The sequence below is a fragment of the Dreissena polymorpha genome, chromosome 6 (genome assembly GCF_020536995.1).
Source record: "Dreissena polymorpha isolate Duluth1 chromosome 6, UMN_Dpol_1.0, whole genome shotgun sequence".
NCBI lineage: Eukaryota > Metazoa > Mollusca > Bivalvia > Myida > Dreissenidae > Dreissena > Dreissena polymorpha.
This window is the reverse complement of record NC_068360.1, coordinates 54431672-54447526: the sequence shown is the minus strand read 5'-3', so window position 1 is coordinate 54447526 and position 15855 is coordinate 54431672. Positions and strand designations below refer to the sequence as shown.

General features: G+C 34.0%; 1 protein-coding gene across 1 annotated transcript; it reads left to right on the top strand.

Annotated features, from left to right (window-relative positions):
- Positions 1–5863: 5863 nt before the first annotated feature.
- On the top strand, positions 5864–8596 carry LOC127834504 (uncharacterized). Its single transcript, XM_052360378.1, has 4 exons — positions 5864–5991; positions 6886–6973; positions 7180–7373; positions 8241–8596. Exons 1-4 carry the CDS (start codon positions 5898–5900, stop codon positions 8516–8518), a joined length of 654 nt encoding a protein of 217 aa, XP_052216338.1. The 5' UTR covers positions 5864–5897; the 3' UTR covers positions 8519–8596.
- The last annotated feature ends 7259 nt before the right edge of the window (positions 8597–15855 follow it).

Genomic DNA, 15855 nt, shown 5'->3' with positions numbered 1-15855 from the left:
GGGGCCTTTTCACAGATTTTGGCATTTTTTAACTTATTCATTAAATGCTTTATATCGATAAATGTAAACATTGGATCGTAAAAGCTCCAGGTAAAAAATCAAGAATAAAATTTAAAAAAGGAAAAGAACATTGCCCGGATCAGGTTTCGAACCAGTGACCCCTGGAGTCCTGCCAGAGTCCTGAAGTAAAAACGCTTTAGCCTACTGAGCTATTCCGCCGAGTACACATATTTGACGTATTTTATACCTTATATAAGCAATCTTCGTAGTTTCACAAAATTTAACGACAAAAACAGAACTCTCCAAATTATTCAATCGTTTCGTGTTGCAACGCTTTATAATTTTTAGGTTTTTAAATCGTCAAAAGATGCATATAATGGCTATATTAGACCATGGTAAATGTTCAGTATTACTGTTTCCTCACAAATATCATAACTAAAACGAAAATTTGCGAATCTGAAACAACTATTTTCAATTTTGTCAATTTACCAAAGCGTGAAAAGATCCCTTTAACGAAAAGTTTCTGACAAATATCAGTATTAAAGCGGGTATATACGATTTTTCATATGTGTTTAATTGTAATATATTGATAAAATATGTTACAAAAACACAAAATAGGCAAGAAAAATTATACATTAAAGCCGAATTTCATAAAATGCAGCAAAGACAAATTAGCGCCCCGAGCCGATAGTGACGTACATATTTTCCTACAATAACCGAAGCATTCGTCTAAGTTTTATAAACCGTTAAACTACGAGGGGTGTTCCAGAAGTTTGTGGATTTTCGCTATAACTTTTTAGTTTGCTGGTAAAAGTCAATGAAATTTACATATTATACAAACCAATTATCACGGACTTTATATATAAGCTAAAAATGCATTAATTCCATAAAGCGCGTTTGAAACGCGTTGCCATAGAGACCTCAGTAACGACATGCGGCGCACGCGTGTATTTTATAAAAAGTATGAGCGTTACGCGAATTTAAATTTGGTTTAAATGTCGTTGATAAACAGAATTTACGGCAAATTTCACGTTACAGCGCCTAAGTCCTCCTTACAGCCCGGATTTGGCCCCTATAGACTTCCGCGTCTTCCCGGAAGTTAAATCACAGTTGCGCGGTTTTCGCTTTGCAAGTAAACAGGAACTTACAGTTGCAGCAAAGCGAATCGTGTCGTCTTTTGACGCTGACTGGTATAGAGACACTTTTGACAAGTGGATTTCCCGACACATAAAGTGCATTCGCGTTGGAGGTGATTATGTGCAAAAGATTTGACAGTTGTTAACTTCATAACGTCATTGACGTTGAACAGAAACGTTACACGTGCGTCGGTGTGCGCATCGTGCACATGTTTAAATCACTGATATATAATTATTTATTGTTTTATGTATTTCCATGATATTTGGAGAGTAGATTTGGAAAGGACGAAATATTCTAAACATGCTATTTGTTTGTCCATTTATGTTACCAAATGAAAGTTATAGCGAAAATCCACTAACTTCTGGAACACCCCTCGTAAGTTTAGATGCACATCGTACATGTATGGTATACATGCTGGCGAATTCGGCTGTACAGCCGTTTTCAATTTCAGAATTAAATATCTGGCTTATTTCGCATTTTTCGACACATGTTCTTCTTAACTTTTATTTTAATTTATATTGAAATATATATATAATAAGTTTTTTACACAGTTTATATAAATTCATAAATATTTGACTAAATCGTATATACCCGCTTTAAACAAATAAAACCATTTCGACGCGTTACAGTTACAGAACAGTTGATGCACTGATAAATTCGTTATTATTTACCATAGTAAAGCGATACTGAAATCAGCTGTTTCATTTATTTCATGCGCAACTTTCGAGATTTTATGTTTTGAATTTTTGCCCATGCTGTAACAGATTTGGATTTCGTAATGGTGAGGTAAGATTGTTAAAATAAAAGTTAAGAAGAACATGTGTCGAAAAATGCGAAATAAGCCAGATATTTAATTCTGAAATTGAAAACGGCTGTACAGCCGAATTCGCCAGCATGTTTACCATACATGAACGATGTGCATCTAAACTTAGTTTAACGGTTTATTTGAATTCCTGCAACGACATCTATTCATACGACACACGAACACTATCTCCGATCCCAATACAAAGACGAATGCTTCGGTTATTGTAGGAAAATATGTTCGTCATTATCGGCTAGGGGCGCTAATTTGTCTTTGCTGCATTTATGAAATTCGGCTTTAATGTATAATTTTTCTTGCCTATTTTGTGTTATTGTAACATATTTTATCAATATATTACAATTAAACACATATAAAAAATCGTATATACCCGCTTTAATAACAATAATAAAAATTAAATAACTATGATGATGATGATGATGATGATGATGGTGATGATAATGATGATGATAGTGATGATAATGATGATAATAATAAGTATTATTCTTATAATAATAATAATAGTAATGATAATAATAATAATTTTAAATAAATTATTATAATAATTATTATTATTATGTTTATTAGTATGATTGTTATTATACTATTATTATTATTATTATTATTATTTTTATTACGGCTACTGATTTGTTTATTTTCACGATGAATCTATTAACATAACTTTATCGCGAGTTTTCTGTTTCCGCTATAGCTTCTACTACTACTATTTCTTCTTCTACTACCACTACTAGTTTTTCTTCAATCGTGTTAAATTTACTGTCTACTTTTTCTTTTGAAACGTTGACACAAATAGTTTAAAACAACCTTCTATATGGATTTCAAAATATCGATCTCAATCCAATAAAGTCAATTAAAAACGGTAAATATTTTCTTACGACGCAAGTGCATAATTCTTTATCATGAATAGATCCGTCTTTTCATCCGATTTTGGCAGTAATTTAACCACAATAAAGCTTGTCGTAAGCTCTGACGTATTTCGAAATATATAGGCAATATCTGAAATCTTGTTTAAAGTATAAATTATGGGGGCGTACATCACTGATTGCAAACTCGTGCACTCTCGATATAATGAGGTGGGCGTTAGTGGGCATGTTAATTTCGACTATTTGGTTCGTATGTCACTTGCGCATGTTAAGTTTTAGGCAACTAATTATATTTACTTTCTGATACCATATTGCGTGTATAAATCTTACATAAGAGTCGCGCTCTGCGAAAACGAGGCTTAATGCATGTGCGTATAGTATCGTCTCAGATTAACCTGGTATGACTGCACAGGCTATTCACGGACGAAACTTCACGCTTTAACGGTATTTTTCGTTTTAAGGAAATCTTTTCTAAGCGAATATTCAGTTAAGGCGGAAAGTGTCGCTTCTGATTAGCATGTGCGGCTAGCTTGACGTACATGCTTTTAACCCCATTTTCGCACAGAGTGTATTATATTTACTGTCTGATAATATACTGGCTGTATAGAACTTACATAATCTTTCCCGTTTCAGCTGGCTAACGCAATGGTCTAAGCACTAGTATATACGTATTTATTACTTTTTACTGTACATATATCTTTCTTTTATAAATTGACATACTCTGAGAACACGCGTGCATGTTTCAGCTCCGTAATTGCGCCTATTCCGTTCTGTAGTCCTGTCATAGTATTTACACCGAAATGTCACGCATTAGTCACACAACTTTGCTGTTGTCGCCATTGTACACTTTTCAGGAAACAATGAAATACCGTAAAAGCATTAGTACTCGTAAGGTATTAAGTTTCGTTAGTTGACCGATCATCCACGCATTTATTAAAAATAAATCGAAAATGAACGACGCAGTTCCCTAATGTGTTTTTTTCTCTCAGAACAAACAGCAATCAGAAATCAATGAATTTATGTGTCCATGAAAAATGCGAAATTTCACGCCTACAAATATACTAGTAAACGATTTTACAGTACACGTAAAACATAAGTGTGGCGTAGTGCAACACAATATAATAATGGGACAAGTTTGTTCCAATTTCGGTGATCACTTAAAACGGACTTAGATTCCATTCAACAGCGTGTGTATTTCAAATTTTGACGCTCTCTTTTGCTCAATAGGCATTTGTTATCATACAAAAGGTGCTCGCAATAATTGGAAAATGTTCTTCAATATGGACAAATCGTGATAGAATGACGATAGAAATTCGAATTAAGATACGTAAAGCTTTTCAATATAATTACGAAATGTATGGGCATGTATTTATTTTAAACGGACCTTTTCACGTTTTGGTAAATTGTCAAAATTGAAAAAAATTATATCAGACTTGCACAGTTTTGTTGTAGTATTGATATATGCGATTCAACCGTAATACTGAACATTTACCATGCTCCAAAATATCAATTATACATGTATATCGTTTGATGATTAAAAAACCTGAAAATTATAAAGAATTACACACGCGAAACGATTTAACAATTTGGAGAGTTCTGTTGTTATCGTTAGATTTTGTGATATTACGAGGATTGCATATATATAGTATTAAAAATGTCGAAGACTATGTTAGGAAAGATGGTCGTGTGGTTTTAGCACTAGACTTGTACTCCAAGGTTTGAGCCCAGTTGTGGGTTTCTAATTTTTCTATCTTTAATTTTTATATTGTTTATACTATAGCTTTTAACTTAAAAAGTATAATAGAGCTTTTAAGTTTACATTTATCAACTTAAAGCATTTAATGACAGACTTCAGATCATGCCAAAATCTGTAAAAAAAAAGGTCTCTTTAATGAATGAAAAGGCATGAAAGCTGTTTTCATGCAGACACTCACCAATGCAGTAAAGCTAATTTCAATAAAAACACATTCCATAAATTCCTAGAATAGTTGTATATATCGCGGACAATATCAAACAACGTTCACCCTTTGTTGAAGACAAGAAGGGCTTATCTGCTATCTTAACGCATTTGATGATAAGACCCTCTGGCACGAATGTCGGTACTTCGAGCGCAGTATGAAAAACAAAAGCGAAGTAACAGTAGGATGCATATAGCTTCACCACAACTATGGACATATAGCAATAACAATTGTACAATAACTGCGACAGATGTTAGTTTAATATCGTAGTCACGTGATCTACGAAGGCGACATATGTCGACTGATTCTATATGACCCACATTTATTATATCACATAGGTCAGGCACGCCTATTTGAAAATTAAATAAAATGTCAACATGTTTGAAATGGCAGCACGGTATATTAATAGCTTATATTGTTCATTATTTAGTGTTGTATTGCCAATAATAATATAATGAAACTAAATATTTTTGTAGACTAATGGTTTTCAAAGCGCAATGTCATGGAACATTTACTCTATAAAGATATTTTGCTGTGTTCATTTAAATTTAATTAAATTATGTTTATCCGCTTTCTTTAAATACAATTTTGGAATACTTATATAAGCGTTAGTTATCTTTCAGACATCTACAATTCTCTCAAGATATGATGGAACGACATTCAAGAACACGAAAGTAAACACTACTTATTTGCGAGTAACTTCATTGTCTGAGGTTACAAAAATGTCAAAAGCAAGTAACTCCGGAGTTGAGAAAAGCACAAACAGGTTGAATGTTGAAGTACAAAGAGTGTCCTCTTTTAAGACAGTAAAACGTCCAGTTATTAAGAAGAGAAATGCAGATAAAGGTTTCAAACTATTTTCCGGACATAGTAAACCAAAACATAATGGATTGACTTTAGACGTTTTGCAATCATTGACGCCATTTAAAAATGGCGTCGATTTAGTGACGCAAGAATCACGTGATCTGTTGCTGAACTGCATAAAACTACACCCAAGTGTTCACGAAGTATTTTTTCCGGAAGTGACGAAAGATCTCCGAATAACAGACGAAGATTTACGAGGATTTCCGATTCACAGCCTAGCAGTTGCAGTCATATGCGAGGCCATTTCAAAAGGAGATGATCCGTACAAGGTTTTACTGTATGATCGAAAAGAATAACTTGGAAAATGTGCTGACTGAACTGTACACTAGTGTACATTGGAAGAAATTTGGTAAATATTGATTTATGCCATTGGTTATTAACAAAAAAGTATCTACAGAATAAATATAATAAGGACAATGCACTAAATAAATTATGTCATTTCACAAACCTTCAGTCGGATATCGTTGACCCTCTATTTCATGTTGAGTGTAAAGAAAAAGTAAATGAAAAAGTAAAACATAACTATAATATTTAACTTTTTTTGCACTGTTTTGATAATTGAAGATGCATTAAGTTCAGGAGAATGATATACCGATTAAATTTCAATATACACATTAAATAGTTATTTGGTCAATTACCTTTCTATGGCCATTCCTCTCCTGCCTCTGATTCCAGCAGGGCAGTTATTACTTACTGGTGATTGATTGGTCATTGTCGGCTCGGGTATTACTTACATGTACCCCGGGTACGGTAAATATACTTTATCGTACCCGGTCGATATTAGACTGTACCCGAGTTGCATGTCCGTCCAAAGTCCGCTGTCGTAAAATTCGCTACCGATTATCTCAAACAAACTTATCTTTAAAAAAAAATGCATCAACAGGCTTTTGGAGTATGAGTTTTGATAATATAGAGGTCATTTAACAGAAAATTTACATAAATGTGAGTATAATTAATTAAAAAAATAGCCGACAACGACCGATTTAACGTTAAATTTCCCGGGTACCTTTTAGTATATTTACCGTACCCGGGGTACATGTAAGTATACTTAAGAGTACCCGGGGAATGTAAGTAGTACCCGAGCCGACAATGACCAATCGAGCCTTACTTGCATCACTAAGTATTCTAGCATTGGAAAACCAGGTATTCGAGGAAAAGAGTGAGCTGAACGCCGTAAAATTACTACTGTCGAAACCTCGAAAGTCCGACCGGACTTGTTATTTGTTGTTGTTGTTTTCTCCAGGGTTCTCCATGTACTGCGCTCTGTACCCGTCCGTAGTGAGAGACGCACGGACGAACATCAGTTTGCAAGACTTCATTGACGATGATGGGTAAGCTTGTTCTCTGTCTTTTTAAATAATGTTTAATTATTTAAATTCGTTGGCAAGAAATTTCGTGGTTAAAAAAAACAACTTTTTCATGGACACGAAATTTCGTGGATTTAATATGTTGGAATAGCAAGAAATATGCCTCGAATGTTTGTCGTTTTGTCGACTATGTGGGAATTTATAAAAAAAAAACGACGGACTACTTTCAGGCCGGAGTGGGCGGAGCGTATTATTGAGCGCATGACGGAGCCCTCTTGGACGATGGGATGGGTGCAGAAAAAAGTGCGCGGTCATGTGACAGAGGAGAAATACAACACGGCGATGAACACACTGTTCGTGAAATTGCACATGTTGGACCCGCAGTCTGTCATTCCGACCTTTCATCTGCTGAATCACATCCGAGGTACGTGCTGGAAATAATTACATATACACATATTTAGGTGTTGTCCTTATTTGCATATCTATAGGTACATGTTGGCAACATATCTATAGATACATAGTTGTGTTAATAACATATCCACAGGGACGCTGTGGTGTTAATTATATATGAGCCGCGCTCTGCGAAAATGGGGTTTATGCATGTGGGTCCAAGATTAGCCTGGGCAGTCCGCACAGGCTAACCAGGGGAGAAACTTCCGTTAAAACTTGATTTTTGCTAAGAAGAGACTTTCGTGAGACAAAAAAATGTCATAAAAGCGGAAAGTGTCGTCCCTGATTAGCCTGTGCGGACTGCAAAGGCGAATCTGAGACGACACTTTACGCATATGCATTAAACCCCTTTTTCACAGAGCACGGCCCATATCCATAAAAACGTGTTGGCATAAATTATTTATCAGCATATACTCACATTCAAACATTGGTGCAAATAAAGTATAGACAAAATAGACAGGTTGCCCGTTTGTTTGACGTTGATAAATCATTTTCCGTATTCATTGGTTTTAACTATCGAATAACTTAATGGCGCTATGTGTTTGCGCTGTTCTACAACATTCTCCTTTTTGTATCGAGTTATTAATACATTGTTTGATTGATGGCGTGTTACGTTGCTTTTGGCCGAAATAAGGTACATGTATATAATAAATATAATAGTTTATGATTGTGACAGCGGGACTGTCGCACAACCAACTCAAGAGACACAACCCACCGAAACATGCAATAGCTTACTGATTAAATAAACTTAATTTAGTAATACAAATTTCGCATGGTGTACAAAGTGACTTCATAAAATAACGTATATTTTGTAAGCAAAGAGTTTCTGTCTTCATTTCAGCTCTCCCGGAATGCAACCTAGAGCTGGCCACCCGGGACTACCTCGGAGGCCCACTGGACGCTGCGGCACTGAGCGCGCATGCGCGGACGGCCGTAACAAAGGAGACCATGCCTAGCAACGGCGTGTCGCGCATGAGCCTCGACAAAATCGAAGTTTTTTACGGCATTGACGTCGAGGAGTTTATAATGACGGAAGCGCGTAAGGTCGGCGTCTGGAACGGGCGACGTCCCGACAATAAAAGAACTAGTGACCTCCAGGATAGATGCAGCGTCATGTAATCTCGTGATCATATTTGGCGGATTCCGGCTCTCGTCGAAAAAATGCGCACGCATCCAGATGTCGCATCCGGAAAAAGCTCGCATACCCTATGGAATAAGCATCAATTGTTCGTCTGTGACAACGAAATGAACAAACGCATGCGTTAGTTGTGACGATGTTACAAATACGTTTCATTGTTTCGGACCTTCTATCTAATGACGTCGAGGTCTGGACGGATTTATACAATTACACATGTGTTTAGATTTTGTGTGAGAAAATCTCCAGTGTGCTTCCGTATTGAATGTTATATTGTTCATTCGACTTATTTTGTACCGAAATCATCATGTTTGTCTTCTGTGAATGTTTAAATGGTTAAGCGTACATTTTTGGTGTGAACAGATGCGAATAATGCGGTATTGATGTATCAGTTATGCTATTCACACATTTTTGAATGTATGACAAGTATTGATCAAACAGTTCGCGTGTTATATGTAACGATTTAATATCATACATCAATGGCAAGCGATATTTACACGTGTTCGCTTGAACGCTTGTTAATTATGGTAGATCTAATAAGTCACAGGCTTATCAGGGACGACATGTTCCGCGCAAACTGGATTCTCGCTAAGAAGAGACTTTCTTTAAACGAAAAATACCATAAAAGCGGAGACTGTCGTCCCTGATTAGCATGTGAACATGCATTAAACCCAGGTTTCCCATAACGCTGCTCTTATAATTCTTGTTATCGCATAATTCTCGAAGTTGTGCCTTTGTTATTATTATTAATGGTTGCTAAATATGTTAATATTTGAATATATAATTTAATATGTTGTATATGTTAATATTTGTATATATGTAACATAAAATAACATGTAAATATGCTTGAATATGTTATATATAATACAAAAAGTTGTTGCGATGAATTCATATTTTATTTACGTTTAAAATTAAAATAATAAAAGCTAATATTTATATAAAATAATTTTAACGAAACTGAATTGGTACAAAAGCTTGTTCTTGTTTTTATTCCAAATCGCACGAAACAGCGTCTACGTTGCATGTTATGATCACCCAGTACCCTGTATAGTTTTACCTCTAAACAAATCCAGCTTTTCTTGGTCAAGGAGAGGGCGCGGTTTTCCCACTCCTGTTCTCCTCATGTTGGCCAGCTTGTGCAGGGTAAAACCTGGTTATCAAGTCAATACATCAGGTAGTCTTCCTTTTGCTCCCTTTTTTGGCAGGCGATGCGATGATGCACATTCTTTCCAAAGGATCTTCTGATCAATGTAAATTTCACGGTCACCATGTGGTATAACCTTTAAATTTAAAATATAAAAGTGCTCATTTAATATGGGGGGAAAAATATGTTCATTAATGACCAAAAATATGTATAAATAACATTTAAGATGACAATAACCATAAAATACAGCCATAATAATTCAAATGGTGTTGTTTTTTGCATTACATTTACTCATCCATTTACATATCCCAATGACAATACATAAATACGATAATGATCATAAATAATTTAATAAACTAAATAAAAAAAGGGATGCAGAATTGTAAATACAAACCTGTTACAACAGACTGTTCTTCAGTATTTCAAAAATACAGGCAGTTGTTGAACTAGACCATTTCACTTTATATGTCTTTAACCACCCACTTTGAATCTCCTTTGCAACAAACTTATTGTTGATTTACACATTGTAGAAAATACACATTTTATTTCATCACACAATACTTCATGCTGAAAGTAGTTCAAGACATTTTACACTAGAATAATAAGTATGAATGTTGTTCACTTTATACATGTACCTAAAATCTAGCTTAAAGTCAGTTGCTGATTCTGCTTGTTTTCAAAAAAAGAACTTCCTATCTGTGGTTCTCAATTAGATGGTGCCTGAACCAATCAAAAGTATATCAACACCCCTTTGTTAGGCTTAGATGGAGGACTGATAGGGACTGGCTATTCTCTTATCTGATTCAATGCTGTGTCTAAGCCAAAAATTACATAATTTGAGAACTACTGGTAAGGCAGTCATTTCTACACCAAACTATTATCAAATAATACACAGCACCCTTAACACATTATATTTAATTGTGGATATTTAAATATAACATGCATAATGGTGTTAGCAAATAATAATAATAGTATAAATATTATTTTAATTGCCTTTTCAATGTATGTTTATGGTCATTGTGGTAGACATTAATTGTATTGGAGTATAAATATCAGTATCAGAAAGTTCAAATACTTATTTTTTATGTGGAGGAAATATAATTGATACTTTTAAGCCCACATAATATTTTTTACACTTTCAATATTTTAATTAGTCACCCACAGTCTGATTTAGGTGGATTTTTTTATAAATGTTTGAGATTAAAACGAAAGCAATGTTATATGCATTGAAATTGTGTTATAAAGTATATTAGCATTAAACAGGTTCATATGCACCACCTGTAACCGCTTTGAATTCAAACTGCACCTTATATTATAACAGGTTACTGAGGTATATGTATATGTTTATTCATTTGATGCAAATAAATTGTTAGAGCCTGCAACAATTTTGTTTCTTGTTCAATTTCTGTACAACATTTGCTCAACGGTTGTTAAAGTCGCACTTTTTAAGAAGTGTGTTAAACATGTGTCTTTTTATATACATCCGTTAAAAACAGATCGTATGATAAAAACGCACTTATGAAATAAAAGACTAACTTATGCTTAAAAAAGACGCACATCAAAAAAGAAAAACGCACTGTTGTGAGAAAAATCCCATATCTGTAAATCTTAAAACACACTTCTTAGATAAAAGACGCACTTCCTAAATAAAAGACGCACTTTGAAAAACACACATTTTTTAGAACACAAACCATGGAAACAATATAAAATCAATTCATTTTTTTTATATATGGTATCATCAACATTCAAAATCTTTTATTTTATTATTATAAATGCAGGTGCCATGAAAAAGGTGTCAAATTTTAATCAAGGTAATTGTTAATCTTTTCTGTCTAAAATATTTAATTACTAATTTTAAGATTTTTTTTTTTGTTTCCTATAAACCATATGGACACATTAAATGCATTTTGATTAATACGTTCAGATAAAAATTGTTATGTCATAAGAAGTTATTTTAAATTATAACCTTTTTTCTTTATAGGTTATCACACAGATTGACAAAAAACTATCAACAGTCAATTTTATTTTCAACTATCTTTGAACACATTTCTTTAAACTCTATACTGTGTTTTTTATTACCGGAATAAACCCCCTTCGGAAGAAACCCCCTTCCCTAAAAACGGCATAGCGGAACAAACCCCCTTTCATATTTTGCATTCACGGAACAAACCCCCTTCCATAGCGGAAGAAACCCCCTTCCCTAAAAACGTTATAGCGGAACAAACCCCCTTCAAGTTTTTAGACAGGCGGAATAAACCCCCTTCCGAAGTGGTATCCAAAATCCATTATCAAAGTGTTATGCGCATCTAGCAGCTTATGCTATGTTTTAAACTTTATGAGTGTGTATCGCAACCGTTGTTTATTTTTTGGTGTTTTCACTTCATATATACTAATACTTGTAAATGCAGCATCAACATATCAAACAATATCCAGGAAAGAGAAAATAATGCATTGGAATATAAACCGTACTTTCGTTCTGACCATTGACGAAATGACTCGATGTACGACGTGAATCTTAATTTACTTTAAGTGCAGATTAATTCATACGACACACAGACACAATTTTGTTATACGGATAATTTCGGGACATTACGGGACAGTATATTGACATGTTAATTCTTTTCTTTTCAGCTTCAACTCAATTCAACAGTGAAAAATGCGCATAAAATCATTTTGAATGAATGTGCGAAAATCGGATGAAAGAAGTAAACCGGCCTTTTGTTCACAAGTTGTTAATGATACACATTAAATATTCAAGCTGTGAATCTCAATTCGACAGTGAAAAACGCGCATAATATCACTTTAAAAGAAGGTGTGAAAAACTGATTAAAGGAGTGTACCGGTCGTTAGTTCACAAGTTGTTAATTCGTCTGTTTAATTAAATTTATTTCCAAACTGATTTGTGCTGATTAAAGAAGTGTACCGGCAGTTTGGTAACAACTTGACAATGTTTAGATTGTCGTGTGAATTTTACTTGCATTCGTTAAACTGAGATTATAAGAGTTTTATATGTGTTAAATTGTACTATATAGATAAAAATATGTTACAATAACCCAAAATAGGCAAGAATTTTTTTACATTGAAGACAAATTTAATAAAATGCAGCAACGACAAATTAGCGCCCCGCGCCGATCGCGACGACGATATTACGTACATATTTTCCTACAATAACCGAAGCATTCGTCTTTTTATTAGGATCGGAGCTACTGTTCCTGTGTCGTAAAAATAGCTAGCGTATTTACAAAATATTTTACAAAAACGTGCATATTCTTTCTTTATGGAAGGGGGTTTGTTCCGCTATGGAAGGGGGTTAATTCCGCTATGGAAGGGGGTTAATTCCGCATATGCAAAACTAGCGAGGGAGTTTATTCCGCGTATGCAAAATATGAAAAGGGGTTTGTTCCGCTATGCCGTTTTTCGGGAAGGGGTTTTCTTCCGAAGGGGGTTTCTTCCTTACACCTTTGTTTTTGTACATACATTAATGTCCAATTATACCATTTAAAATTCTATAATAACGCTGTAAACATTGCAAAACCCACTTTATTGTATCTTATATTGTGAAAAGCAATGCTGCAAATTTTCTAAATTTTTTTAACATTCACTTATTTTATACAATTTTTTGTTCGGAAAGATTATAATAAGATATACTGTCTTCATTATTATAAGTAAATGTATTTTTTAATGTTTCAAATGAATTAACTTGTACAAATAAATAAATAAGATATACAATAGACAATTTTTGTGTTGTGTAAAGCATTTACTACCATTGCAATCAAATGATTTACTAGTAAACAATTCCATTTTTTTGTTTCTTCACTTTGAACACCATATTTACGCATAATATTAACATTAATTTATTTGTCAAAATTATAAATTATAAGACAATAAAAATTCAAAAGAAGTTGTTTGTTTTGCGCTAAATAAAGCTTCTTGCGGACAAGTATGGTAGCAGTGTATGTGTTCAAAAATCAATTGAAAAAAACCTAATAGATTTGAACTGAAAAAAACCCAGATTTAACATATTCTCATAATTATGTATCTTTTAAAAACACATGAAAAACAATTGAATAACACAATTTGTACAGCTTTTTTAGAAATTGTAACAGAAATTTAATTTCAAGTATATGGACACATCATTTTAATAGCATAAGTATTAGGATCTTGCAAGAATAAATTGTGTCATCATGACATGATTCATCTACAGTACACTATGATTCAAGTAAAATATAATTTCCTGAAAATAGGAACATTTAAAAATGGTTTGCTTTCCCCCTGTGTTTTGTTCACAGTGATTTTTTTTGTCCAATTGGGAAAAGTACCCATACCGGTCCAATTGCGAAATATTGAGTCGTGAAAGCCTGAAAATTGGGAAAAATCGAGTCGTGAAACCCTCAAATTGGGAAATTGGTGAATTTGATTTTATGCTCCCAAATACTTTAAAATTGATAACTAAGTGTTTTCAAGCTGTCAATATTATATTTACCTACGTTCAAACCATAGAGCTGCATAGGGAAACTAACAAAATGTTGCATTTTTTTACATTAAATTGGGAATTTTTTGGACAGCACTTGGGAAATTTGTAGTTATATATTTTAGCAATCCATGCATTTTTAAAATATTGAACAAAAATATAATATGTGTAGCAGCATACTTATGATTATCGCAAATGCCAATTGTCTCAAATGAAATGAAGCATTCATGGACAATGTTGTCGCTAATTTATCACAGAAAAATAGATTCTCATTTTAAATGAATTTATGAGTGAAAATCTGTTGTTGTTTTTTAATATTTGGCACACAAGTATAAATATAAACATGGTAAAAACATGATGTTGATTGTTATAAAACTATATAGAAATGCGACAAGTGAATACAAGTTACAGAGACCTTTGTTAATACAAATGTACGGCTAAAACCATACTGCACTGTACATTCCAAATTATTAATCAGTAAATGAAATTAAAAAAATCCTACCTTCTTTACAGAGGACATTGCTGATGTTCTTCTCATGATAGGACATTCAATTTGTAATTCAGTGACGCACTAAACATAATCAAAGATACCCTTCCAGTAAATTGAATTCCTGTCAGGAAACTCCTTGATTATGTTTCTGTAAATTCAGATGTGTAAGCTGTATTACACATGCCTGTCTTCTCAGTATTTTCCAGTTTGCTCCATCAAGTCCAGTTTGAAATATAGATCTATCTGACTAACCTTTCGTATCAGATTTTTTCAGTAAGAATCCTCTCTTCTGTTTAACAAAGAGCATATCCAGCACAACAAAGAATGGCCACACTTAATTTTAAGAATCCAGAGACTGCACTTTGTTTACATTTGACATTGTTTCTTCGTCGCGATTTCGCAAACAAGGGAAAGGAGCGTGCTCTTTATAAGGTACTTTTTAAGGATAAATGTATAAATATTTAGTCTACCGAAAGTTTGTTAGAGAAAGCAAATGAAATCAACTTAATGAATTTCTTCAAATGTTCTCTATAAGGTCCGCGCAATCACAAGACTTCTGTTTAGAGATCATTCTAGCATAGCAACTAAGTTTTACCCTACGTTCGGTTTATAGAAACGCACTTACGCATTCAGAAAAACATACGTAACTTTATACGTACGTAAATTTTCGTCCGCAAAGTTACGCATTGTACCAGAAACGGCCCCCTGAAGTCTATCTTTAGTTGTGTAAACTATTTCCAAATATTCAAAGCTGCAGCCTAATGATGGTTACTTATAGATTTAATTAAAACCATCGATTTAGTCAAGACAAAGTATAAGGGTATGCTGGATTCGCAATATTCGTGTGTGTGTATGTCTGTTTTACTTCCTGTCCTTGCCCGTCCGTCTTTCTGTCTGTCTGTCTGGCCGTCTGTGTGTCCGTAGACAAACAATTTGCCGATTATAACGCCAACACTATTTAAGGTACACCAATAAAAATATGCATGCACTTTACCTTAATGAAAAAATGCGCATGTGCAATTCTGCATCAGGCTTCGTTAAAACGTGTTCGAAAGTTATGCCCCATGCCCTTCGAACATTGAATTACTGTTACATGATTATTGTACCCAACTTGCTACATATCGTACGGACGGACGAACACAGACAGGAGGAAAAACATACGCGACTAATTTCCCTTGGTAAGCTGGTTTACCAGTTCTAACTGCACTGATGTCCT

Bases quoted from the DNA above. Each gene is read 5' to 3' on its own strand.
- LOC127834504 (XM_052360378.1), top strand. From the start codon at position 5,898: ATGATCCGTACAAGGTTTTACTGTATGATCGAAAAGAATAACTTGGAA. The intron at 6,974-7,179 runs GTAAGCTTGTTC...GACTACTTTCAG, and splicing joins GACTTCATTGACGATGATGG to GCCGGAGTGGGCGGAGCGTA. The intron at 7,374-8,240 runs GTACGTGCTGGA...TCTTCATTTCAG, and splicing joins TCTGCTGAATCACATCCGAG to CTCTCCCGGAATGCAACCTA.